Raw genomic sequence first — 26873 nt, forward strand, 5'->3', positions numbered from 1 at the left:
TATGTGACAAGGCGTGGAACCAAAACCAAAGATTTCTAGAATGAATCAAAGATGTTCTGAGAAAGGGAAGTGGTCCTTAAAGACACTTTCTTGGCATCCCTGGAGTCAGACTACATTGGAGGATTCCAACCCAGGGTGTGGCCACTTTCCCACACTGCCATGCAGGAAAATAAGGGGGAAATTCTGGGCCAGAGTACTTTGACTCCTCAGGCCATGGGAATAGTCGGTAGCCCTTTCCTTCCCCGCAACTATAAAGAGCTCATGTGTTTATATTTAGAGTTTATTTAGCCCAGTGTATAATGAAAGGAACCAGCCTGAGGGACTTTCCCAAGACACTTCAGTCTTCAGTCGTAGCTAAGTTTCACTTTTTGGGTCAGAAAAGTCAAGACATTACAATGTCCCGAGTTGCTCATCTCTCCTGAGGATCCCAGACCTGGGCTGACAGGGCAGGCTGCATAAGCCAGGGATAGTCCCTATATGCCATGCAGTTTGAGCACTTAACTGGGTGCACCCTGGCTATTTGGTGGGTCCTGGGCTGCTGGCTCACAGGGAGCCCCACCACCCTTCTCCCCTCTAGGGAAGATAACCATAGCATATGTCACAGGCTGGGAGCATCTCTTAGGAGGCAGAGGGGGTGATGAAGATGAGGCTGGGGGCTTCCCTGAAAGAGGACCAAGAGGCAGGTTGGAGTAGGTGGTAGTGTCAAAGGAAGGTGGTGAATCAAGCCTAACATATGGCACATCTGAGGACCCATCTCCTGCGACGGCGGAGTCAGCGGTAGAATGGAGCTCCTGTAACAAAGCACACATACACAAAGGCAGAATTCTTGCCTCTGCCTCAGAACCCCAGTTTCTTCCGCTCCAACCATATGAAGGTGAGATATCAAAGCAGAAGGAAGGCCATGAGGCCAAAATTAAAGCGTTTAGAAACCATTTTGACACCAACTGCACCTACTCATCCCCCCATCATTCTGGAACCTTTAGGAAGGCATGAGAACTGGAAGATCTGGGGAACTGGGCTGGAGAGGGTATGGGATTTACAGAGGTCTCTTACCTTCCTTGAAATTCCATTGTTCTGGAATTGACCACAGACACCAAGCCTGTTCCCTGGGAGGACAGAACATAGCACAATCCACTTCCTCTGCTCTCTACCAGCTCTACCAGCTCCCTTCAGAACTCCTCAAACATCTTTCCGGATCTAATCTCACCGCATTCTCTCCCAACACTAAATATCTAAGCAGGTCCCCCAGACTTGTACTCTGCCACAGGCTGCCCCGTCACTCCTCCCCCATGCACAGTTTACATCACCTGAGACCTGTGCCCTCCTCTCACTGGTCCTGTCCCACAGCACCCCCTTTCCAATTCCGCAGTCTCTCCTTCCCTCCTCTGCCCCCTAACTCATGAAAGTTCTTGAGTCTGAAAGCTCAGCTAAGGCCCAAACCACCCAAAGATGGAGGGGACATACTCAGATCCCAAGCTGGCACGGAACCTGAGTGACCACCTCGGGATGATGAATCAAGAGCCACCTACCTCTCTTTCTGGCTACTACCACAAACAGCACCACCGCCACTACAAGGAGGCCCAGCAGCAGTACGGTGCCCCAGATCAAGGGGACACTAAGGGACAGGGAGAGGCGAGGTTAGTCCTGTTCAGGTAAGGTAGGGAACAGACAAATGGCAGGACAGGAAAGACTACCGCCTTCTCAGGGAGGAAATGACTGCAGCTGTCCAACTGCCTGATCATTCCCAAGGGTGTCATTCCTGAGTGTCCCTCCATTTTGGTCTGAGGTGTTAAGCAGACCACCACCCTTTCCCAATCATGCAAACGTACGTCTTGTCATCCTGGCGAGGGATGTCATCCACAGGGACGATGCTGCCCATCGGCTTAGAGGACGGATCGTGGGACAGACTGCCAGACCTAATGGTCTCTTCCTTTCCCGTCTCCTCTTTCAGGTCAGCAACTGAGTCTGGTGGGAATACTTATTGAGAACATACCCACTGAAGCCAGGGTGCAGGGCTTACTGTGGCCTAAAGGATCGGGAGGAAGTTGCCAGTATGAAATTCAAAGACTACTATTACATTGTTCTGGGCTGTCACGAAGGGTCTGCCATGGCGGAGCCCCTCTCTTGCAGCACCTGTCCTGCGATGCCTCTTTAATCTGCCTGAAGCCCAGCCTTCCCAAGCTGCCACTGTGGGCACATGTTCCCCATCCTCTGGAATACCCACCCTGAACATCCACAGTACTTAGCATTGTCCTCCCCCCACCCTTCCCCCCCACAAACAAATATAGCCAGGGTGTCTCTCCTGCTTCATCCCCCAGGGAAGCTCATCTGATGACCATTTGCCTCTCAGGCATGATCTTTTGAGTCATCAGACCTTCAAGTGTCTAGGAGGGAGGAGAGCTGAGGATAAGAGTTCACCAGGAGTGCGATGATGCCATAAAATAGTGACCATTGGAGCTGGAGTGATAGTACGGCTAGTCAGGCATTTGCCTTGCACGCGGCCGACCTGGGTTCAATCCCCAGCATCCCATATAGTACCCCAAGCACCGCCAGGAGTGATTCCCGAGTGCAGAGCTAGCAGTAACCCCTGGGCATCGCTGGGTGTGATCCAAAAAGCAAAAAATAACAAAAATTAAAATCTATTAAATAAAATAGCGACCAGGGATAGGAGATAATGGCATCCTCTGACGATAACTTCATCCCTCACTAACAGATGGAGAGACAAAAGAATGAAAAGTGCCTTCTTCATTACTTGGGGTATTACACAAATTACTGGAAAAAATTAAAACCTAGAAATAAAAATGAGTCAGCGTCCCTCTGGGAAGGCAGTGCCTGTCCCTGCAGCAGTAGTTAGTCCTTGACCATCTTCTTTCCAGAATATTCTTACACAATACCCTGTTCGAAGAAATAGCACTTTAAAATGCACTTTGAATAAATGCTTGGACAGTAAAAAGTCATGGGCTGCAAGAATAAGACTTGTGAGAGGGGCTGGAGTGATAGCACAGTGGGTAGGGTGTTTGCCTTGCATTCGGCCGACCCGGGTTCAAATCTCAGCATCCCATATGGTCCTCTGAGTGCATGAGCCAGGAGTAACCCCTGTGCATCGCTGGGTGTGGCCCAAAAAGCAAAAAATAATAAGACTTGTGAGGGTAAAGCATGGTCCCTCATGGTAACTGCATTGACACTATTACTTTGAGCATCAAGGACACATCCCATTGGGGGTGGATTCAGTGGCAGCAGTTTAGGCGTTTAACCTGGCTGTGAGGTGAGACACATGCCAGAAGCTTGGTGAAGACTTACAAAATAATAAGAATTTGGTTATTTTTCCCAGCCATCAAAAGTACTGTTAAAGGAATTTTAAAGACTGGATCATATAAAGATATAAATTGGCCAAGGGGCTGGAGTGATAGCACAGCAGGTAGGGCGTTTGCCTTACACGCAGCAGATCTGAGTTTGATTCCCATCATCCCATATGTTCCCCTGAGCACCGCCAGGAGTTGATTCCTGAGTGCAGAGCCAGGAGTAACCCCTGTGCATCGCTGGGTCTGACCCAAAAGGAAAAAATAATAAATAAATAAATTGGCTGAGTAGCAATCTGCATGTCTGAATTAGGGTTTTAGCTCTTCTAGGGGGAAAATAACCTCAAGTATGTTGAAAATGCAGGCTTTTGAGGCCATGGGAGTGAGGATGTGAGGCTTGGGGGTGTGGAGAACCCAACTTTTTTTTTTTTTTTTTTTTTTTTTTGCTTTTTGGGTCACACCCAGCGATGCTTAGGGGTTACTCCTGGCTTTGCACTCAGGAATTACTCCTGGCAGTGCTTGGGGGACCATATGGGATGCCGGGGATCGAACCCGGGTCATCCGCATGCAAGGCAAACGCCCTACCCACCGGCCCCAAGAACCCAACTTCTTATGGAGATCTGGACATCAGGGGTGCTTTAACCACTGGAGTGTTCTTTTCCAAAGTGGACTTATCTGTTTCCAGACCAGGAGGCCAGGCCTTCCATGTGTCACTGATAGAGGAGGAGGAAGGCAGACCACAGGATGACTTCTCGCCCATGTTGGTTTCCGTTCCCTGCACAGCTGTGAAAGGCTATCTGTCTGGAATTCCTCCCAGGCCGGGGGCTGGCAGTACTCCCAAGCAGCTGGGAGTGGGGTGGGAAGGGACAGGTCAGATGGGAGGCTCTGTGACCACCTGGGCTACCTCACCTGTGGGTAACACGTCCAGAGTCACCCTGTGCACAGTCTGGGGCCCCGTGGCCCCCTCCACCACACAGCCATACTCCCCCGCATCCTCCTTCTGCAGCGTCACCATCTCTACCTGGAGTAGGCCACCACCCAGGTCAGTGAGGAATGTCCGGCCGCCCCTCGGGGCCCGGCGGTCCACTGCGGAGGAGCCCAGGGCCTGGCAGCCATCAGGCAGGAACCTGCACCACACCTTCTGAGACCTGGTATCCTGGAGGCCATAGAGGCACTGCACCTGGATGGAGCCCCCTGCAGGAACCTGCAGCACCTCAGGGTGGCTGTCAGCCCAGCCTCGGCCTGGGGAAAGAGAGGACATGGAGAGAGGAGGCCACGCAGGACACTGCCCAGCCCAACCTTGGGGACTAGCACCTGAATCTCATCCCTGGAGGGTGGCAATCACACTGCGACTGCTTGGGAGGGGCCCGGCAGTTCTGGCAGCTTGTTCCCCCTCCCACCTCTTACCTGAGGAACCCAGGAGCAGCAGGACCAGTAGGTGCAGAGCCATGGTGGCAGGGAGGTGACAGCTCCAGGCTGTGTGGGCCCTGAGGCAGCAGCAACTAGCTTTGTGGAGTGGGAACAGTGCCAGGGGAGCCTCGATGGGTGGGGATAAGGAACTCCTAATTCCTGTTGGCTCCCTCACCCCATTTAGGGGCGGCCAGGCAAGGATAAAGGCAGACAGGAAGGGGTGACTCAGGGATAAGGGGGAGGAGATGAGGGCCCCCTGGAACGTGGTGGAGAAAGGACCAGTGCACTCTGGGATGCGGTGGGGGAAGAGGAGGAGATAGCCTTGGGTGTCTTCACTCTAATTTGGGTGATCCTCACTCTGGGTGTTCATGCATCTCCAAATTCTGCAATTCTGAAAATAAGATGATTCATTGGCTAATTATCCCCCCTAGAGCTGGCATTTTTTCTGGGATTATTTTATTCGTGGTTTTGTTTGTTTGATGTGGGGCCACACCTGTTGGTGCTCAGAGATGACTCCTGGCTCTCTGTTCAGGACTCACTCCTGGTGGGCTCAGGGGACCCTGACTTCCTCATTCCTGCCAGAGATGAGGCTGGGTCCTGTTTCTGATGCTCTATATAAGTTGCACGTCTCATAATTGCTTTTCCTTGTGTTCCAAGCTCAGGAATCCCTGATGCTCCTTGCTGATGCCTGCCTGCATAGCCCGTGAATAATGAACCACCTGACCTGGGACTTGATAAGGAAGACTGAAAGGGGTGCCATGCCCTCACCCTCAGTCTGACTTACATGGGGCTGTGTGTGGAAAATTCATCTCTCTTCTTCCCATCCCCCTCCTGCTCTACTTGCTTTATCTTGCTTTTTCTTTCAGGAGCAAGGAAACAGATAATGAGAAAGTTGCTGCCAGAGCCCCAGAAAGCCCAGCTAGTGCGGGGGCCAACTTTAGTGGCAGGGACAAGAGAGTGACCAACAGTCTCTGCTTGCCTGTGACCCAGGGTTTTGCCAGAACATGAACTCTGAATGGTTTGGGAAAACCAGACAGAGAGATTGCACCTGTGGGTGACATGGATGGGCTCCTATCTGCTCTGCATCAGGCTTTCTTTATTTAAAATGTTTTGTAATGTAGGAGCTGGAACGACAGTACAGGGGCTAGAGCATTTGCCTTGCACGTGACTGATCCAAGTTAGATTCCCAGCATTCCATATGGTCCCCCGAGCACAACCAGGAGTAATTCCTGAGTGCAGAGCCAGGAGTAACTCCTGAGCACCATCACTGTCACCATCACTGTCATCCTGTTGCTCATCAATTTGCTCGAGTGGGCACCAGTAACATCTCCAATGTAAGACTTGTTACTGTTTTTGGCATATCGAATACGCCACAGGTAGCTAGCCAGGCTTTGCTGTGGGGGTGGGATATTCTTGGTAGCTTGCTGGGCTCTCCGAGAGAGGTGGAGGAATCGAACCTGGGTCGGTCACATGCAAGGCAAACTCCCTACCCACTGTGATATCACTCCAGCCCACTGGGTGTGACCTAAAAAGAAAAAAAAAAGTTTTATAATGTAGGTTATAGGGTTACAATAGTGCTAAAGCTTATGGTATTGCTTTACAGAGTCACCGCACCCCACCACCCCCAAAATGCCCATGACCCTCCACTATTGTCATCGTGTCACTTCTAGTTCGATCATCATCTCCCACCCCCTTCAGATGTCCCCGATGTTTGCTAATGTCTATTCACTTGTTTTTGTTTCTCTAATATCCACAGGTGAGTGATATAATCTGCATTTATCTTTCTCCTACTGGTTTATTTTGCCTCACATGATACCTTTTAGTTTTATTCATGTCACAGCAAGCTGTAAGATTTCAACTTCTTTTACAGCTGCATAGTGTTCCATTGTGCATGTCTACACAACAGGCTGTGGACACCCAGTGGTGCTCAGGACATATGACTGGCTCTGACTCAGGGATCAGTCCTGGCAGGGACTAATATGTGGTGCTAAATCAGACGCATGCAAGACAACATCTTACATGATATACTGTCTGGCCATTTTACAACAAAAAGGTGTTTTTGTTTGTTTGTTTTGATGATGGAATAGTGTTCATACCAGTAAGTCATACCAAAATGTCGGTCTGGAGCAATAGCACAGTGGGTAGGGCATTTGCCTTGCATGTGGCCGACCAGGGTTTGATTCCTCTGTCCCTGTCGGGGAGCCTGGCAAGCTACCAAGAGTATCCAGCCTGCACAGCAGAGCCTGGCAAGCTACTGTGGTGTATTCAATATGCTAAAAACAATAACAACAAGTCTCACAATGGAGATGTTACTGGTGCCCACTCAAGCTAGTCAATGAACAGCGGGATGATAGTGCTACAGTGCTACGAATAAGTCACTTGTGAGTATTGCATGGAGAGGAGATCCTTCTTGAGTGCTTGCCTGTATCAACTACAGCCCCTGATGCTGCTACAAGTCTAGAAGGAGAGTGAGGAGGCAGGATTTGGCTCAGTAGGTTTCAAATAGGTCTCCTCCTAAGCTCTTACTTCCTACAGAAGAAGAGGGCAATGCCAGTGCTCCAAATGTTACTCTGAACAGATTTTTACTAATGCCATGTTCTCTTGCTTTACCCAAATAGATGATAGACTTGTTGCTAACACATGAAGACATGAGGCTAAAAGTGAGGAAGGCACTTACTTCTGATTTCTCAGTAAAAGCCAAACGTTGAAAACTGGAGTCTAATCATTCCACCCCCTTCTCCAGGTTGCCCCAGCCAGAGTGCAAGGCAGAGGACCCCCACGGTGATGAATCCTGAGTTTTACCAGCATCAGGGCCCAGGAGCAAGAAGGTGGAGTGGGCTCAGCACTCAGGAATTACCCCCAGTCGTGCTCAGGGGACCATATGGGATGCTGGGAATCGAACCCGGGTCAGCCGCATGCAAGGCAAACGCCCTACCTGCTGTGCTATCACTCCAGCCCCGAGTCTCAGAGTTCCTTCTGGACAATGGTACGCCATGAGTAGTAGACCTAAGCTTACTTGGGCCCTTTGTTTTTTGTTTCTTGGGGTAGGTTGCATGATGAAGGCAAAACTCCAGCCTAGGGGAAACAATGGGCATGCCAGCTGGGATTGGGGAGGACTTGGTCGGCGGGGAGCGGGCCTGGGGAGCAGTCGTCAGCATTGGTTTGGGACCTGGATGGATAGGAGGCCACAGGAAAGGGGAAAGGAAGACTAGGCGCTAGAGAAATGTCAGTGGAATTAAAATTCACACCGAAGGGGCTGGAGCAATAGCACAATGGGTAGGGCGTTTGCCTTGCACGCGGCTAACCTGGGTTCGATTCCCAGCATCCCATATGGTCTCCCGAGCACCGCCAAGGGTAATTCCTGAGTGCAGAGCCAGGAGTGACCCCTGTGCATTGCACATGACCCAGAAAGAAAAAAAAAATCACACTGAAGTGAGGATTTGACAATTGGGTCTGGTAAAGGAAGAGAGAACTGCCCAGAACCTATGAGTTAGAGGCTCTTTTAATGTTTGTTGTTTTCTTTGTTTTGTTTGTTCAAGGGAGTATTCCTGGCTGTTCCCAGAGCTCACTCCTGGCTCTACACCCAGGTATCACTTTTGAAAGTGCTCAGTCGACCATATGCTGTGCTGAGGATCTAACCAGGTTTACCATGAGCAAGGCAAGAGCCATAATCTCTTTTGTGGGGGTAGGTGGGGACAGGGGTCACATCCAGCAATGGAAAGGGGTTACTCCTCACTCAGGAATACTCCTGGCAGTGCTTGGGGGACTGTATGAGATGCTGGGAATCGAACCTGGGTTGGCCACGTGCAAGGCAAACGCCCTCCATGCTGTGCTATCACTCCAGCCCCCGAGCCTTACCCTCTTAAGCCCTGTGCAATCTGTCACTTCAGTTGACTCAGTTGATGCTTACTGTAGCACGAGAGAAGACTGTCTTGATGCCCCAGACCAGAGAGTTAAAACGAAGTCTTGGATTTATTTGTGAGTGTACAATATTAGGGCCCACACATTCATAGACACCCTTCACACTTCAAGGCTGGCACATACGCATGCTCTCAGCAGCAGTACTGGCAGAGTGGATCATTTTCCAAAGCACAGCCAGGCACTTCGAAGACTGACGGATGAAGGTGCAGGACGGGCGACACCTGAAGGCGCTTCCTGGTCTCTCCTCCCAGGCCGGGTCCTTTCCTCTCATGTGTCTCCCCTCACTGCAGCAATCCAAAAACTCACATAGTTCCTTGCATCCCCACCTCACCTGGACACCCTCCACCTCACTGTGCTCTACACGCTCACCTGTCAGAGCTTGGAGCTGGAGCCCCAGCTCACGGCCAGAGTCCAGCTTGCCAGGGGTGCTTGTCTTCGGTCTCTGTACACTCCGGGCTGCAGCCCAGAGTGCGCCAGCGATGAGAAGTTTGCTTAGAAAGATGCAGGCCAGGAGGAGGAGGACAGAGGAGTGTGGGAATGTGATCTCAGAGAGGTTCCTTGAGGAAACACGCAGGGAATGGGGATGGGCTACCACTGGAATGACCCTTTGGGAGAAAGGCGGGAGGGACCCAAGAGCTGACAGGAACTCAGGAGACTCCCCATTCTATATAGTCCCTGGGATGGAGATTTGGGCTGCGGAAGCCTGTCGTGAAGTGATTATGCTCTAAGCATGGATCTGCCTGCTAAGTATACGTCAGCATATCACCTTCCCCGACTGGGATGGTTTCTGCTGTGATTTCTTCTGTTTGTAATGGTGTTAGAATAGGTGGTGTGTGTATGTGTGTGTGTGTGTGTTTGTGACATACACACAGAAAGCCAGTTTAGTGTTTTCTATGATAACTGTTTCAACACCAGTATTCAGACATGAGCCAATCAGAATTAAATCGGGCTCTTCCAGATATGCAGGGAAGTGATGGTCGCAGCTTTTACTGAAGTACAGCTTTTTTCACTATTGCCAAATTGTGGGGCTATTCAAAGACTGTCAGGGAGAAGAGAGAGTCTATGGAAAAATTCTATAGAATTTTCCATAGAAAATTCCATAGAATGTACAACTGGTACATCCTACCAATATACATAGGCTGGTGGAAGGGGTGTTTAGACAAAATATATATACTCCTTAGATGATCTAGTGCCATGGAAATTGTTTATCTTAGGATCCCTTTCCCTCATCCCCCATCTCCTGCTGGGACTCTGAGGACTGTACCTAGAGATACTGTGCTCCACCTGGGGGCCACCCGAGCTCTCGGACTCCTCTTCACTCCAGATATTTCCAGGCTCCTGGTGATCAGTAGGGTCTGAGGAAGATAGAATCTGTGAGTTTCCAGTCCCCTATCCTTGATGCCACCTTCATGATGGGGATAGACCTCTACATGAAGTGAGATCCCACCCTGGACTCTGTCCCATATATGTTCAGTCATTAGCTTCATCTCATTTAATACACATATGAAGAAACAGTCCTCAGTTTCTTCATATGTATAGTGGTCCCATTTGGAACACATTATACAAGTTTTTCAGAGGCTGGGGAGAGTCAGATAACTTCATAGCCCCTCAAACACTGGAGGGTCTTGGTCTTGGTGGCTACCAGCACTACCAGATCTGAACAGCATGGGAATGCCCCCTGGAGCCCTCTAATCTCTTCCTGGAGCACCTCCATCCAAGATAAAAAACAGTATTGCAGGCTGGTGAGATGGCTCAAAAGGTTCGAGTGGGGGCCCTGGATTCCATCTCTGGCAGCATATGATTCCTTGAACACCTCCAGGAATGAACAGCCCCTCCCTACCACCACATAAACTCAAGAAATTGAAGCATGGGCATTCACAAACCCCTGATTTTCCAGAGTATAAAGTGATTCACTCCATAAAAACAAAAACAAAAAAACAGTATTGCAGGGGTGAATGTAGTGTCAGTAGAAGCTAAATAATTAGTACACAGAATGAAACGTGTTTGACCTCTGGGAAGATCAAGTGGATAAACGGGTGATGTTGAAGACTGTGTTCTTCCAGATGCCCACCGAGCTCTGGATAATGATGTAACTGTTAGAGTATTATCATCTTGCCTTAGACCCTGATGGTCTGAACATTGGGCATCCTCCTCCCCATCTTCCTCTTTCCCTTAGAAGAGTGGTGGAGGAGTGCCAGGAGGAAGTGATTCTAGACAGCAGGTCATCCCTTCCCGCCCCCCAACCTTATATAAATACATCTCCGGGTTCTTATTTTAATAAGGCCTGAAGTTGGGAAAAGGGCGTGATATAGGATAGTGGCCACAGGATGTTTCTCCTTGGAAGATAGTCAGGCCTAGTGTGACAGCAGTAAACTTTCCAGGAGGTCTTCCCCGTGCCAAGCTGGGGCATAAAGGAGTCACCTCGCCATATCCTGCTGAGAGTGAGGACACAAAGTGTAGAGGCAGCAGGAAGCTGGGGCTCAAGGTGTCACTTACGGCAATGAACTCTCTCCTTTGCCTCAGAACTTTGTGCTACCAGCATCTCAGACACCCTCCCCTCGACTTAAAGTGAAGAGATGGTGAATTGTGGAGATAGCTCAATGATTGAGAACATACTTTGCATGCAGAAGGCCTGGGTTTCATGCCTAAGGCTGCTAAAAGTGATCCTCTGAGGACATTGAGGACAGAGCCAGGAGGAACCCCTGAGCACTTCCTAAACACACAAAAACCAACCGAGAGAGAGAGAGAGAGAGAGAGAGAGAGAGAGAGAGAGAGAGAGAGAGAGAGAGAGAGAGAGAGAGAGAGAGAGACTGGGGAGATAGTAAAGTGAAGAGGGCATTTGCATTGCAAATGGCTGAACTGAGTTCAATCCACAGCATCCCATATGGTCCCTGAGTACTGCCAGGAGTAGTGATTCCTGAGTGCAGATCCAGGAGTAACCCCTAAGCATCACTTGGTGTGATGCAAAGAGATGAAAAAAAAAGATAGGAAGAAAGAAAGAAAGAAAGAAAGAAAGAAAGAAAGAAAGAAAGAAAGAAAGAAAGAAAGAAAGAAAGAAAGAAAGAAAGAAAGAAAGAAAGAAAGAAAGAAAGAAAGAAAGAAAGAAAGAAGGGAAAAGAGAAAGAGAGGAGGAAAGAGAAAGGAAAAGAAAGATAAAATACAATAATACAATAGAGGGCTAAAGAGTCAACTTCATTGCCCAGGGTCATAACCAAATGTCCCTTTCTAGGGTTGTGTCCTTGTACCAGGGAAAATTTAATTTAATGGAGGCGGAGCTGACCATTCCTGACAGTATTTTGAGGCTATTCCTGGCTCTGTGCACCAGGGCTATTCCACATGGTCCTCCAGGGGACCATGAGATAACAGATTAAACCTGGGTTAGCTGCATACAAGACAAGCAACTTAACCCCTATATTGTCTCTCTTGTCTATTTAATTCAATTTAACATTATATTGTAGGAATAGAGAATAAATGAGTCTCTTTCTTCTCCTTAAGGACCCCTTAGAGTGTTTACATCCTATCTGGATAGCAAATGATTAGTGTTGGGTGGGCTAGCAAATAGAGCACCTTATGCAAATGAGAAAAAGGAACCTTTACCTGCACTCAGAACTATAGTTTGGGTAACGGGAGTCAGGACCTCAGCGTAGCCCCTTGAGCAATAAGCAACCTGCACCCCTTCAACGGTAGCCCTGAGTCCGGGAGGCGCATTTGACAGGGGTCCTGTGCACAGATACCAACAACATGAGCCCCAGCCCAAGGGCAGGTCAGAGGTTCAGACTTGCAGACACTCACTGGCCATGACTGCCACTAGGACCGTCCTGAGGGTGTCGGCCTCCTGGCCATGGAGACTCTGACACTGATAGAGACCCGAGTCCTGGGCTTGAAGATCGCGCAGTGTGACGGTGAGTGTGCCACCCAGGGTGTCGTCCACGATGGCCGTGCTGCCGTTCCGCCTCTTCAGGAAGGACAGCAGCCATGAGTGGTGGGTACTCACCACCCGCTGGCAGGAGCCCTCCTCACCCAGCTGGCGGCACCAGGCTTTGCGCCGCCCCCAGTGCTTCAAGGAATTGTAGGGGCACAAGACTTGCAGGGACTGGCCCGCCGTGCCCTGGAGCACTGTGGTGTTGTGGGCTTTTGACAACTCTGCAGATAGAGGAGAGACATTAATTCATTCCTCCATTCATGTAATGTATCAACACTGTATGTGCCATGGATAAGAGACAGAAATCCTCCCCTTAAAAAGCTTCCTTTTTCTCTTTTTTTTTGCAACTCAGCGATGCACAGGGTTTACTTACTCCTGGCTCACACACTCAGGAATTACTCCTGGTGGTGCTTGGGGGACCATATGGGATGCTGGGAATCAAACTTGGGTCGGCCGCATGCAAGGCAAACGCCCTACCTGCTCTGCTATCTCTCCAGCCCCCGAAAGCTTCCATTTTTTTATAAAAAGAGGAGAGAAAGTGACAATTGGGAGTTAGGAACCTAGGACCTGGGTTTGACTTCATCATAGTTAGGTTTGCTGGATATTAGCTCTGTAATTCCTTATTTATTCTTTCCATCCTTGGAGAACTTACTCTCTCTGGATTTATTTTCACAGTTTGTCGTCACCTTCAATGTGCAACACCTTTTCTCTCTCACAGGTGATATGGGCCTCATCTCTCCTTTTCATTTCAAGAGAGAAAAAGCTAGTGATCCTCTCTGGCCGGGAAGTGTGAACAGGAACCCGTCCCTGTGCTCCTATCCCCCATCCCACCCCCGCTTATTCTGCACTGGCCTGTCCTCTGACTTTCAGCTTCCAGCTTCCCCATTCTGTGGCTTGGTTCCTCTTTCAGGAGGAACCAAGTGTCAAGGTTATTTTTTGGGGAGACACGAGGCTACTATTTTGGGATCCTCTTAGAGTAGGGGCGGCGGGCGTAGAGCACTCGTCTCTTTTGAAGACGACAGGGTTGCAAAGGGTTCATTCTGAGTCCTCTGCCTCAACTGGCCCTTTCTGGTCTTTCCCTGAGCCCCATCTTCAACTATAAGGTGAACAGAGACAGTAGAGGATATTACCTGGAAGCTGGTGGCCTGCTTCTGGAGACCAGCTATGAATCATGCTTCCCATACACATGTCACTTGACATCCCTCTCCCTCCAGACACTACCTTGTTCACTCTGCTTTCCATGTATGCATATATATATGTATGTATATGTACATATATACATATGTATGTACATATGTACATGCATATATATAGCATGATATATGCTGGGATATTCCATCCTCTCCCCCAGGTCTGCTTGATTCTGCCAGGGGAGCAAGAGGAACCCTCCTTTGCCTCAAAGGGAAAGACGGCTGTATTTTTAAAATCTGGGGAGTATCATCTCTATAATAGTAGTTATTTATTACCTTCACCTGCCATTCAGAGCATGGGAGGATGCACTCCCAGTCATTGGATATCTCTTCACTCTCCTCGGGCACTCCTCTAGGGACAGTCTTAGGTGAATTATCATTAAAGAGCTTCTACCTGTTCTTCCCCATTCCCATCAATATCCTCCCAAAGCCAGCAAGTGCCTAAGATATCATATCATCATATGTCACCAAAACACATCATCCCTTATACTTCCACATGCTTGAAATGGATTCTGATATCAGGGAGGAATAGAGAGCATGAAGGAAATGATGCAGGGTGGGAAGAAAGAGGTCAGAACTTGCATAGGACTTCAACCTCCTCCAAGCACCTTTAGAGTTGACACTCTGGGGCTGCCCACCCACTACATGCTCAATGAAGGGGAAGGGGAGAGGGCATAGTCAGTAGAGGGAAGGCATCCTACCTGCAGCAGAGATTAAGGTGAACAGCCAGAGAACCTCCATGGCACTCTTGTCTGCAGAAAGCAGACTCCTTGTGCAAGATCTTGTCTTGTTCTTGAATAGCAGAAAGGCAAGACTCAAATCCATCAGGCTCTGCCCATAGCACTGACTCTTGGAGATTGAGTAATAGTCAGAACTCGGTCCTGGCTCTTTGATTGGAAGAAGGAATGTGGATGGGGCGGGCGGTGTGGAGGGTGGTAGTAGTAAAGGAGGAAGCTTCAGTGTGGCAGCAGGAGTCTGGAAAGTTAGCACAGATGGTTGAGTCCAGGCTACGTAAATTGTCCTTATGGTGCCTCATGTCTTGATTTCAATGCCATGCTATTTGAATCAGTAACATCATTTGTAGTAATACAATTTGTAACATAATCTGAAGGCAGGTAACTTGATGTCTCCATTTTCCTTCACTTTTTCCTCAGAATTGTTATAGCTATTTAGTGTCTTTTATGATTTTTATATGCTTTAATATGTCCTTAAAAATGACTGTAATTTTGTTAGCAATTGTGTTGACTATATATTGCTTTTGATAAATAAACATTTTACTATATTAATTTTCCCCATTCATGTGGAGACCCACACATCAACTGCCGTTGACAAGGACTTTGATACGGACTTGCCCATTTGACAAGACAGAGTTGAAAAGCCATTTCTTTCAGCACTTTCAATATATTGTGTCAAAAACCCCTCAAAATTTTCCCTAAAAATCCATAATTAGTGTTATATATGTAATATATGCTACATAGATGGTATATATGTAAATGTAATTAATTGTTCTTGTATATAATTGTTTCTTGATGCTTTGGTTTCTGTTCTTTTTTTTTTTTTTGCTTTTTGGGTCACACCCAGCGATGCTCAGGGGTTACTCCTGGCTCTGCACTCAGGAATTATTCCTGGCAGTGCTTGGGGGACCACTTGGGATGCCGGGGATTGAACCTGTGTCGGCCGTGTGCAAGGCAAACATCATACCTGCTGTACTATCGCTCCAGCCCCAATATAATTTGAAATTTTTTAACAAACGTTTTATTTATCTTTGCTGTAATTCTCATTTTGTTCATTAATTGTTTTTATTTCAGTAAGCATTGTTAGAGCTGCTTTGGCTCTTCTCCAGGGAAGTTTATAAACCACCTAGTTCTATGGTTTATAAATCTCTCACTCCCACCTGTAGGATATCATTGGTTTGTCCTTTCTCTCTTGCCACAGAGTTTGGGCTAATCTGGTAATAATCTCTAAACAATTCTAGACTACATTGGTATGTCCTGCTCCTCTTGCCACTAGGAGCTTAGGTATATCAGTCACGCCTATCAAGGTGCTTCCGAGTCACTCCCATTCCTTTGTTTATCCTGTTTATCCGTAATCACTTCTATGCTCCCTTCCCCAACCAGTTAATCAGCTCTTCGCCTAATCAGACTCTGTTAACTTGTAAGGTCAGTCCTTGCTAGGACAGTGAACTTGTATTGTAAGTTAACATTGCCTTTCTCCTCTCCTTATGTTGTTTGAATAGTTTACTTTAAAGCAATATCCTTTTTGTATGGACAAAGAAAGATAGTTGTTAATATGCTTTGGTAACATGGGATTTAGTTGGCTTCGAATATTATTCACTCCTGGGCATCTGCTTTCTCGACTTAAGCCTCAGTTGCCCTTAGTTCCTAGCACCTCCAAAAGCAGGGTCCCGACGAGGGACGGGACAGACCCAGGGCCAGCAGTGAGTTATGTGCTGCCCTGGCATGGAGATGGGCCTGGCCAAAGTGCCTAATGCTTAACTATATGTTAAGAGCTTGGTCATGGACATGTCATGTCATGATCCAAAAGCAACGACGAGACTAGGACCCTGCTAGGGATAGGAAAGACTAATCTAGCCTGAGCACAGTAGTCTGAGATCGAGATGACCCCAGGAGAGCAATTCTATAAGCTTAATGCATCTCTTGCTATGTCCATACAAAATGATTAATATTATGAATGCTTATATGTTAGTTGGACAAGGAGAGGAGAAACACACCCATGGGATCCCGCTCTTGGGTGGGTGTCCTGCTGAAAGAGAATCTGTCCTAGAAGAAGCATCCCCTGAGGGAAAGAACTTTACCCCTATTGATTGTGACCACACCTATGTGTAAGCCCTGACCCCTCATGCTGGGGGATTTAAGGTGGCTGTAAGAGGGGGTTCGGGGAAGAAGCAGAGAGAGAGATGGGAGTGTATAGAGAGGAGATTGGATTAAACTGCAACTGAAACCAACCAGCTTGGCTCCGTTCCTTCCTTCACCTGCCTCATCATCGCCATCAACCTCTCCGGGGTGGGGGAAGCGGCTGGAGACTACAGAACGTGGGCAGTGGGAGAAACAGCGCCGCTGCCCTGTGCCCTGTGCCAGGTGCAGTGAGGTGCTCCCCTCCTTGCCCCTTCCTTTTTTGTGTTTTTTACACACCCAGCCCTAAGATTTTTGCTTTGTCTGTGATACAGTCTCTGTCTTTTCACTTGGCTTGAAATTCTATGTTTATTATGTTTCTTTCTCCCCCCCCCCCAAATTTTATTTTATTAAAGCACTATGAGTTACAAAGTTATTCACAGTTGGTTTTTGCCATACAATGTTCCATCACTGTTCCTGCCACCAGTGTCAACTGCTCTCCACCAGGTTTCCTCTCCCCTGTCGCCACCCCGACTCCCAGCACCAGCCTCCATTGTCATAGGCACCTTTTAAGTTTGGTTATTAAAGTTTGGGTCTCCTGATTTCAGTGTCATTGGCTCTGGTTTGGATATTTAGCTCTATAATTCCCTAACACCACCAATGTACCTGAATCCCATATTCCACGATCCTACTTCTATTGCATCTCATCTATCTCTTCTCTCCATGCAGCCCCCCCTTTTTTCCTCTATTTCTTTCCTTCTCCTCCCTATACTCAAGAGTGATTTTGGTCTCACCCCTATAAAGCATTCCATTTCTTCATCCAGTTACTATCCCAGGCCAGAAGAACATTCATTCAAAAGGTTAAAGTATATTGTACTGAGTGCTGCATTATTCATTGCAGCACTCAGTACAGTAGCTAAGATTTGGAATCTATGTGCATTTCTGCGGGTTGAGCTAAGCAGATTTCTTTTCCAAATTTGATGTATTGGTCTAACACTAAGTTTCAGTGTCGCAGAATAGAACCTCAGCTTAGTTGCCAGGATACTGCTCTATCAGGGTATGTCTACTAGCACGTCTGCATCTGCTGGGTGGGCCGGAGTCTTGTGCCTGTACAGGATAGGGGTTGAGGCAGCAGGAAGCAGAGAGGCAGTTCTAGAAGGTACCAAGAATTTGAGCCTTCCAGGAGCTACTAGAGCCTCCACTGAAGGGGGTTCTGCAACATCATCTCCTTGAGACCTGTCCTCTGACAGAGTTGTTGCACAGTCGCAGGCACTCACTGACCCCTAAGCTTTGGCCAAGCTAGGATTTAGGTTCTGTAGTTGGCACCATTCCCAGGCATCAGGCATAGCAATCTGAGGCTGCAGGTTCAGAGGTGAATTGCACCACCTCTGGTTGCACCACCTCTGCTGCCTGTGATCAGAAAGACAAACCAACCCGCCCACCCTGTAGATTCCCTGCACTCTCTGTCACACAAAGACCTGGGTTTCCTATAAAAGTCTCACAAAAGGAGTCAGAGTTAACTTGTTCCTATACTAAGTTCCTCCCCACTTGGGGAGCTCTTTTTCTTTTCTTTTCTCCTTTCCAATAAAGTTTTCTACTTTCCTAACTCTAGTCTGAGCATCTTTATTAGTCAATAGTTCATTCTCGAAAATATTGAAGAACCTGGGGGTCGTGAACACGGAGACCTGACACCACCGCCTCTGCCTGCCTTCAGCAACATGCATGCCAAGCCTAACCTACCAGGTCTTGGAATTCAAGAGACTTGCTATTTGGATCAAAAGGAAAATGTTCTGCTTTGCTAGCTTTCTGTGCCTTTTCAGTTTTTTTTTTTCTCTTTTGTCTGCCTTAGATTGCTTAGAGCTAAACCTGCCCGCTGGCATCATTAGCATTTTATTTTTCATTAGCATTTTAATGACCTGGTGATCTCTCGCCAGTTCTCTTTGTTATACTGAGAGCAGAGATGTGGGCAAAGAATTCTGCCTGGGAGTTTGATTTTTTTTGGGGGGGGTCACACCCAGCGATGCACAGGGGTTACTCCTGGCTCTGCACTCAGGAATTACCCCTGGCGATGCTCAGGGGACCATATGGGATGCTGGGAATCGAACTGACGTCAGTGGGCCCCACAGGTGACTTTCGTGAAGCGGGGAGGAGAAAGACGGTCACTTTCCCTCCAACCGCCTCAAACACCCGGGACCCAGGGTTACTGGGTTCTTGTCTCGCTCTCGGAAAAGAATTTCAGGAGTAGACAAGCAGTGAAGTAACAGACTTTATTTAGAAGGTCTTAGGGAAGGAGGAAGAGATAAGTGGAAAAGGAAAACCAGTAGGAGTAACGCGCTCAAGAAAGAACGCGGGCTCCTCCAAAGATGGAGAGAGCTACACACACCCTAGCACTGGACACGAAAGCATGAAAGTACACACCTCAAGGGGGGAGATGCGGGCGACACATGTGCTCGGCCACATGGCACAAGCAGCACATGGGCTCAGGCAGCATATGCGCGCACTTCCTTTGTTCAAGGTGGCCTTTATAGGGTTTCTCCAACCTGCCCCCACGTGGGGGCTTCTTCCCAGGTAAAAGTCCGTTGCTAAGGTTACCAGGGAGGTTGGGAGTGGTGATGGCCTTCTTCGGGGAACCTCCTGGGGAGGGGTCTATTATCCTCAGAGTCTGTTGAAGGTCTTATCCGGTGCGGTTCCACAGGGTGGGGGGTCTATTATCCTGAGTCTGTTGAAGGTCTTATCGGGTACGGTTCCTGTGTCCACAGGGTGGGTCAGTCTCAGGATTCTCCTCCCCGGAGACTTTGATGATCTAAGTTTCATTGCCAGGGGCCTTTCCCTACCTACCTGCCTACATCAGAACCCGGGTCAGCCGCGTGCAAGGCAAATGCCTTACCCTCTGTACTATCTCTCCAGACCTTGGGAGTTTGATCTTGATGTAGGCAGGCAGGTAGGGAAGGCCCCTCCCTCAAGGCAATGGCAACACATTTCCCAAAAAATAATAATATCCATAGCACTGAAGTTGCAAAAAGCCAACTTTGCAGAAAATAGGAATTAAGGCCTGATAAGACTTTCACCTGGTACAAGAAACAGACTGGGAGACGGCTGGACCCTCCTCTGAGAGAAGCTCCAGCAGGAAAAAAAAGACCAGAAAAGGAATTTCAAAGACCATCGACCACTCCCAGCACTACCCCCCTTGGCAGCCCCCTAACAGTGCACTTTTACTTAGGTAGAAGCTTCATGTGGGAACAGGTTCCAAAACTCCTGTAAAAGCCCCTTGAACAAAGGAAGAGAGGATATGCTGCCTGAGCCCTTGCGCAGCTTGTGCCCACGTGGGTGAGCAGGTGTGGGCCCCTGGCCTGGGAGGCGTGGGCTGGACCCGTCAGGACGCGTCACCATCTTTCTGTCGCACCTTCTCCAGTAGCTGCTGTCTGTGAGGGGCAGAGGCCACCAGCAGGAGCTTCCAGCGCTGCAGCAGGGGGGCCTGGTGGTCCTCAGTCAGTGGCTTTGGCCTGGTTGTGCTGGGCAGCCAGCAGGTGGTTCTTTAGGTTTGTTATTTTAGGCAGCCTCTCCTGCTGGAAGCTCTTCTAGTAATCAATATAACCAATTATAGTACATTTATTTCTTATCATACTTCTAGTCATCTCGTATGAATACAGAGATATATTAAGCTTAAAGACTAGCTCTTCCTGGGGACATCTCGCTATATATTCCAGACCACAGTCCTCAGGCCAGGTTAGTCTTTCCTAACCCCAGCAGTGTCCGTATGCAGTTACTTCTTTTTGGGTCATGACAGAGTTTATCCCATGACCGCGCTCTTAACTTCTTATATTTATGCTGCTTAGCTTGTCCCCTTTCGATGCCAGGGTAGCTTACTGCTTGCCCTGAGTCCATTCAGTCCATTTGTTGGAATCCTGCTTTTGGGGTACTCGGAAGAAAGGGCAAGTGAGGTTTAAGTCAGGTAAATATGATGCAGAGGAACCCAGGTGTGTGTAATCCCATCAATGGCCAACATCCTGAGACTTAAAAGCAAGCTCTCAGAAGCGATATCTTTAGCCTACTTCTCCTCTGGGAGAAACTGGCAATCTTCTGAGAGTTTCCTGCCTACATGGGACAGCCTTGCAAGCTTCCCATGGTGTATTCATATGCAAAATCCAGTAACAAGCTGGATCTCATTCCCCTGACCCTGAAGTGCCCCCAGTGCAACATCATTAGGAGGGCCTAGTCGAGATAGACTTATAAGATCTCAGGGAAAGGACGAAATGAGATGTTACTGAGCCTGCCCGAGAAATTGGTGATTAACGGGATATCGTGATCGTGATCGTGATCGTGAAATGATGCTCAGGAGTAAATATTATTTTGGAGTCAGTTAACTCCCATGTGACAAAGCATAACATGAATTGTCTTCCTGAGTCTATACAAAAAGAGCATTGCTCAATAATGTATGCAAATGACATAAGGGAAAGAGAAAGCAATATAGGATTATTAGTGCTTGATGGAATTGGGTATGTCTCAGGGGCACTCTTGTGGGAGTAACTCAATAAACCTAAGCTCCCTGCAGGAGCAACAAGGACACTCCATTGTTATCCAACAGAAAGCTACCTGAAGAAGACTTCAAAACAACTGTCTTACTGATACTCACTGAAATGACTTCTGTGGAAGGTAATGTCAACAAAAACAGCAGAAGTCTGAGATAAGCTTGAGAAAAGTCCAAGTAGAGATAATAGAGCTAAAGAATGTAACAGCTGAAATTTAAAAAAAGAGGGCTTCAACAGCAGAAAGAAAAAAAAATCAGTGAACTCAAAGGCAAAGTAGTATAAAACAAATTAAAAAATTTATCACCATTGGGGGCTGGAGTGATAGCACAGCAGGTAGGGCGTTTGCCTTGCATGCGGCCGACCCGGGTTTGATTTCCAGCATCCCATATGGTCCCCTGAGCACGGCCAGGGGTAATTACTGAGTGCAGAGCCAGGAGTGACCCCTGAGCATCATCGCTGAGTATGACCCAAAAAGCAAAAAAAAAAAAAAAAAAATTTATCACCAGTAAACTGACCAATCCAAGTAATATTAAAGGAAATTTAATAAAAAGAACAAGAAGCCTCATTTGGAGGAAGTCAGAAACCTTGAAAGAAAGAAAAAGTAGGAGACAAGTAGACTGATAATGGGGACTCATTGTTTTTGTTTTGGTGGGTTTTGTTGTTGTTGTTTGGGTCACACCCAGCGATGTACAGGGGTCACTCCTTGCTCTGCACTCAGGAATTATTCCTGGCGGTGCTCAGGGAACCATATGGGATGCTGGGAATTGAAGCCAGCTCTACCATTTGCAAGGCAAACGCCCTATCTGCTGTGCTATCGCTCCAGCCCCAGACTCAGTGTTTTTAAGTTTGATGATTCTTATGCTGATTCTTTATGCTACTTAGTCAATTTTAAATTTTAATTATTTATTTATTTTTCTTTTTGGGTCACGCCCAGCAATGCACAGAAGTTACTCCTGGCCCTGCACTCAGGAATTACCCGTGGCAGTGCTCAGGGGACCATATGGGATGCTGGGAATCGAACCTGGGTCGGCCGCATGCAAGGCAAACGCCCTACCTGCTGTGCTATTGATCCAGCCCCTATTTATTTTTTATGGGGGTCACATCCAGCAATGCTCAGGGCTTACTCCTGGTTCTGCACTCAGGAATCACTCCTGGCACTGCTTGGGGGGATGATAAGGGAGTCCAGGGACCAAATCTGGGTTGGCTGCGTGAAAGGCAAATGCCCTACCTGCTGGACTATTGCACATGGCCCTTAATTTTAAATTTTAGATAACATATTTCTCAGTTCTAAAAGTTATACTTATTCTTTTAAAGTTCATCTTCTTTCTGGGTGCCAGAGTGTTAGTGCAGTGGGAAGGATGCTTGCCTTGAAAGTGGCCAATCAGGGTTGAATCCATAGACCCTCTAGGGTCCCCTGACCACCCCCAAGAGACCCTGAGTCCCACAGGTAGCCCCCAAAGAAAAACAAATAAAGGAAAATAGATATTATTTCAGTAAAAAACATTTTTGGACCCTTCATGTGTGACCTATTTTATTTTGTATCCATTTGGGTAGATTAATTTTTCTCCACATACTAATGATGACTTTCATTTCTATTGTTTTTTTTCTTTTCAGTCTTATTGGAGATTTATTTTACTGACCTTTCAAAAAATCTTTAGCATTTTAATTATTTTCTCCTTTTTTTTTGTTTTCAGAAAAATAATGCTCTTAAATTTCCTTATCTATTTTTTTCTGCTTAAATAAGACATATTGTTCATTTTGTTTTCTAGATCTTAAAGAGGAAACAGATTACTGATTTTAAAATGATCTGTTTTAAAATTATATAAACATTTAATACTTTGAGTTTCTCGCTCCAACTTTATTTCAAAATATTTAAAGAATATATAACATTTAAAATAAAATTTCTCTTTTTGACCCGTGGAATAAAAACACCGCTTCATTTTAAGAATTTAGAATTCTATTTTTGTGTGCAGTTATCAATGGATAGTTTCAATCTCTAATGGTCGTGTCTGTGTGTATGTATATGTATCACTGTCACTGTCATCCCGTTGCTCATCGATTTGCTCAAGTGAGCCCAGTAATGTCTCCATGTGAGACTTCTTGTTAGTGTTTTTGGCAAATCATATGCGCCACAGGTAACTTGCTAGGCTCTGCCGTGCCTGCGAGATACTTTCGGTAGCTTGCCTGGTGATCTGAGAGGGATGAAGGAATCAAACCAGCCGCATGCAAGGCAAACACCCTACCCACTGTGCTATGTTTATAAATGATATATATAAATGAAATTTTCAATAAAATAAGAACAGGACCAGGTAGAACATTCAAGTCTTAGAGGAATGCATAGCATCCATAGCACCTGTGTTCTGCGTTTGGTCCTCAGCAGCAGCACAGGATGTAGCCTTGGTGGCTCCCAATGCCAGGCCTGGCCACTGAGCTTCCTGACCCACAGGGGGCTTAAGGGGGACCCAGATATCTTAATAAAGATTCCCCTCCTGAGTGTCTTAAGAATGAACCCTATTGGGGCTGGAGCAATAGCACACCGGGTAGGGCTTGCACGCGCCTTGCACGCGGCCGACTGGGGTTCGATTCCCAGCATCCCAAATGGTCCCCCGAGCACTGCCAGGAGTAATTCCTGAGTGCACGAGCCAGGAGTAACCCCTGTGCAACGCTGGTTCTGGCCCAAAAAGAAAAAAAAGAAAAGAATGATCCCTATTAAAAATACAGTTTTAAAAACTAAATGTGAAACAGAAAAAAGGAATAACCAAATCACACACATAAAACGACCCAAAATAGGACAGACATAGCAGGTAGAAATGGATACAGAGAAGAACCAGCTGGAGGGCCCCGAGGAAGACCCCCAGGCCGAGCTGTGGCCGCCTGCGGGGGGGATGCAGCTGTGGCCTGGGGGGTCAAGCCTCCGGGCTGGGGGCGGGTGGGGTGGGCTTGCCGGGATGTGCCCGAGCACTGAGCCCTCCTCCCGGCTCTGCCCTTTCCAGGAGAGACGGACGCAGCTCCTGGGGGTCGCCAGGAACCCGGGCACCTTCGCGTCCCTGATCTGATGTGACCGAGCCCTGGTCGCGCCTTCGGAACTTCGACTGTTGGTGACCCGCGGGTCGCGGGCCGAGGCGCGGGGCGGGAGGTGGCGCACAGCGGGCCCGGTGTCCATGCCCAGAAAGGCTCGGGCCGAAGCGCCGCATGTGGCCCTGGACCCCTGGGCCCCGCCAGGCCGGGCCGCTGCTGCCGAGTCCTGCAGACCCCGCAGGACGCGCCTCTCTGCGCTCACCAGGTACCGCCAGGAGACACCGCCGAGTCTCCTGAGCACCACCCGACTCCCCCTGGGCTCCTGGGAAAGCCCCAGACCCGAGACGGCTCAGCGGAGCAGTCCCCGGCGACCCTGCGGAGAGAGCTCAGGCCCGCAGCAGCCCCCCGCGGCCAGGACCCCTGGGAAGGCGCCTCCTTCCCCGCACGGCTTCTCCACTGCCCTCTAGTGGCCACCGCTGGCATTACGCCAACAGGCCGGGAGAAGCGTTTCAAGAACCCAGGTGCATTTGGACCTAGCAGGCCAGGAAGAGGGTATGGGGAGGGGCTGGAGCAGCAGCACAGCAGGTGGGCCAGCTGCCTTGCAAGCCCCGCCTCAGTTCCCGCCACCACCGTGGGTCTCTCAAGGTGTGGCCCAAAAGAATGTCTTGGGGGGAGGGGGGTGGCTGGAGCAATAGTACAGCAGGTAGGGCGTTTGCCTTTCACGCGGCTGACCCGGGTTCGATTCCCAGCATCCCATATGGTTCCCTGAGCAATGCCAGAAGTGATTTCTGAGTGGAGAGCCAGGAGTCAGCCCTAGGAGTCAGCATCCTTGGGTGTGACCCAAAAACCAAAAAGAAAAAGAAAAGGAAAAAAAAAAGCAAGAATGTCTTGGGAATTGTGTGTGTGACTGTGCGAGTACACATACCTGGCAAGTGTATGTGTTTGGCGGTTGAGATGAGCACACAGCTGGTCTGTGTTTGTGTGTGTGGCTGTGAGGTGTGCACATATCTGTGCACCAGGTTGAGAGGGGTAGAGACAGTCTTTGTGAGGAAGTGAGTCTGCAAGCTCTGGGGGTTCATTGCAGGGGCCCCAGAGAGGGGACTGTTCAGGACAGTTCAGGAGCTGGCCTGTGGAACTAAGCCCAGGTCTGAGCTTCCCCTCATGCTCAGCATGGACCTGGGAGCCACACACGAGGCAGCTCTGGGCTTGGCCCGCTCCTCTCCCTCTGAGCCTGGTCTTACCTAGGGCTCGGTGCTGGCCTGGGGCAGCCTCTCGATGGAAGTGTCCCCTCAACAGCAGCGTGGGAGAGGCAAGGCTCCTGCCTCCTGACAGAAGCCCCAGACCTAGCTGGGTCCCAGAAGCTCCCTCTCTGGCTCCAGCTGCTGGAGCAGGAGCTGGGCATTTTGGTGAAGGTTGGTTGAGTGGCAGGTGGTGTGTGTGCGAGTGTGTGTGTTGTGTCTGTGTGTGTACCTGTCAGCTGTGTGGCGTGCACAAAGGTGAGATAAGTCTCCAGGACATTCCTCTGACCACACATTTGTCCCCAAAGTTGTGTCCATGGAGTCCCAGCTGGATACCTGCCACCAGGAGCACAGGGTACTGTCCCAACCTCGGACAGTGGCTGCCCTATTTCCTCTCATGCCACACTTTTGACTCTAGCTGTCGGGTCTTCCTGGGCTCTGTTCTTCTCAAACAAATCCATTTTTAAAAAACTCAATCCCTCAGCCTCGCTGCCTGAGGATATCAGGAGGCGAGATAGCGCTTCTGAGGAAGGCACAGTCCACTACACGCCACAATTTTTTCTGTCCCACTTGGTTAGTGAAGCAAGAGTGGGTGGCCACCCTATACCAGCTACCAACTTAGTTCTTTCACTACCAAAAGGTCACAGGACACAGGCCCTGCCCCACCTGGTCTGTGTTCGCCCACAGGCAGCCTTCCAGGCTTCAGCACCCCACATTCTCAGCCAGGTCAGCCTGCACAGTCACAGCCCAGGGCAAGTATCACCCAGTCCTGGCACCCCCAGGCTTGGTCAGTGCCCTGGGAGAGGCATTGTCCATGGACAGCGTCCCCCACCTTCCACCCCCTCCACCCCGCCCCCCCCACACACCTGGCTGTGTTCCGGTTCAGGCATGGCAGCTGCCAAGACCGCATGGGCAAGAGTGACCCTGCTTCCACAGCAGAGGGCCCTCCAGGCACTGGACGTTCCCACCCAAAGCATCTCCCTTCACTCATCTTTGGGAAACTGGTTGCACACAAACAGGGTTGAGCAAACACAGGCAGAGGCTCTGCAGAGGAGAAAGAAGCCCAAAGTTCCCACTTTTCTCCCCCATCTCACCACCGGGACAGATATTGGACAGCCCGCTCAGTCGCAGATGGGAGGGTGCACTGCAGAATCTCCTTGGGCATAAACGACTTCAGACTTTTCCCTGCGAGGAGACCGAGCAGGACCAGGGACAGACCCAGGCCCACGCACACGACCAGTGCAGAAGGGCGCGCTTCGGGGAGCCGCCACTGCAAGGCTGGTACCCGTCCTGGCAGGTGCACGAGCACCCACAGCCTCCAACTTCCCCATCTGCGGCCCCACGCTGCCAGCACCCGCCTTCCCAGATCCCTCCCGCCGCGAATCCCGCGCACCGCCCCCCTCGCTCTGGGGCAGCCCCCGCGGAGCAGCGACCCCCAAGCTGAGTTCAAATGGGCTCTAAGTCCCTTCCCGAACCCCACCTTTCCCAATGCCC

The 26873-nt window shown here is 49.0% G+C and overlaps 2 protein-coding genes across 3 annotated transcripts; both read right to left on the bottom strand.

Moving 5' to 3' along the window:
* Positions 1-497: 497 nt before the first annotated feature.
* TREML1 (triggering receptor expressed on myeloid cells like 1) lies at positions 498-4749 on the bottom strand. Its single transcript, XM_055144913.1, has 6 exons — positions 4707-4749; positions 4209-4541; positions 1830-1944; positions 1530-1615; positions 1054-1106; positions 498-791 (listed from the first exon to the last, which is right to left on the bottom strand). Exons 1-6 carry the CDS (start codon positions 4747-4749, stop codon positions 498-500), a joined length of 924 nt encoding a protein of 307 aa, XP_055000888.1.
* A 3919-nt stretch (positions 4750-8668) lies between these two features.
* TREM2 (triggering receptor expressed on myeloid cells 2) lies at positions 8669-26371 on the bottom strand. 2 transcript variants are annotated; one of them, XM_055144691.1, is made up of 6 exons: positions 26246-26371; positions 14444-14717; positions 12423-12773; positions 9895-9985; positions 9000-9086; positions 8669-8914 (listed from the first exon to the last, which is right to left on the bottom strand). In XM_055144691.1, the coding sequence occupies exons 1-5, from the start codon at positions 26354-26356 to the stop codon at positions 9029-9031; spliced, it is 885 nt and encodes a 294-aa protein (XP_055000666.1). In that variant the 5' UTR covers positions 26357-26371; the 3' UTR covers positions 8669-8914; positions 9000-9028. The 2 variants fall into 2 exon arrangements, with proteins under 2 accessions (XP_055000666.1, XP_055000665.1); XM_055144690.1 differs by having other exon boundaries at positions 9000-9187.
* Between the last annotated feature and the right edge of the window lie 502 nt (positions 26372-26873).

Source organism: Sorex araneus, chromosome 7 (assembly GCF_027595985.1).
Source record: "Sorex araneus isolate mSorAra2 chromosome 7, mSorAra2.pri, whole genome shotgun sequence".
NCBI classification, from domain to species: domain Eukaryota; kingdom Metazoa; phylum Chordata; class Mammalia; order Eulipotyphla; family Soricidae; genus Sorex; species Sorex araneus.

Bases quoted from the DNA above. Each gene is read 5' to 3' on its own strand.
- TREML1 (XM_055144913.1), bottom strand. From the start codon at position 4,749: ATGGCTCTGCACCTACTGGTCCTGCTGCTCCTGGGTTCCTCAG. The intron at 4,542-4,706 runs GTAAGAGGTGGG...CTCTTTCCCCAG, and splicing joins GCTGCTCCTGGGTTCCTCAG to GCCGAGGCTGGGCTGACAGC. The intron at 1,945-4,208 runs GTGAGGTAGCCC...CTGACCTGAAAG, and splicing joins TCTGGACGTGTTACCCACAG to AGGAGACGGGAAAGGAAGAG.
- TREM2 (XM_055144690.1), bottom strand. From the start codon at position 26,356: ATGCTTTGGGTGGGAACGTCCAGTGCCTGGAGGGCCCTCTGCTGTGGA. The intron at 14,718-26,245 runs GTGTGTGGGGGG...CTAACTTTCCAG, and splicing joins CTGAACCGGAACACAGCCAG to ACTCCTGCTGCCACACTGAA. The intron at 9,188-9,894 runs GTACAGTCCTCA...TGTTTCCTCAAG, and splicing joins GTGGAGCACAGTATCTCTAG to GAACCTCTCTGAGATCACAT.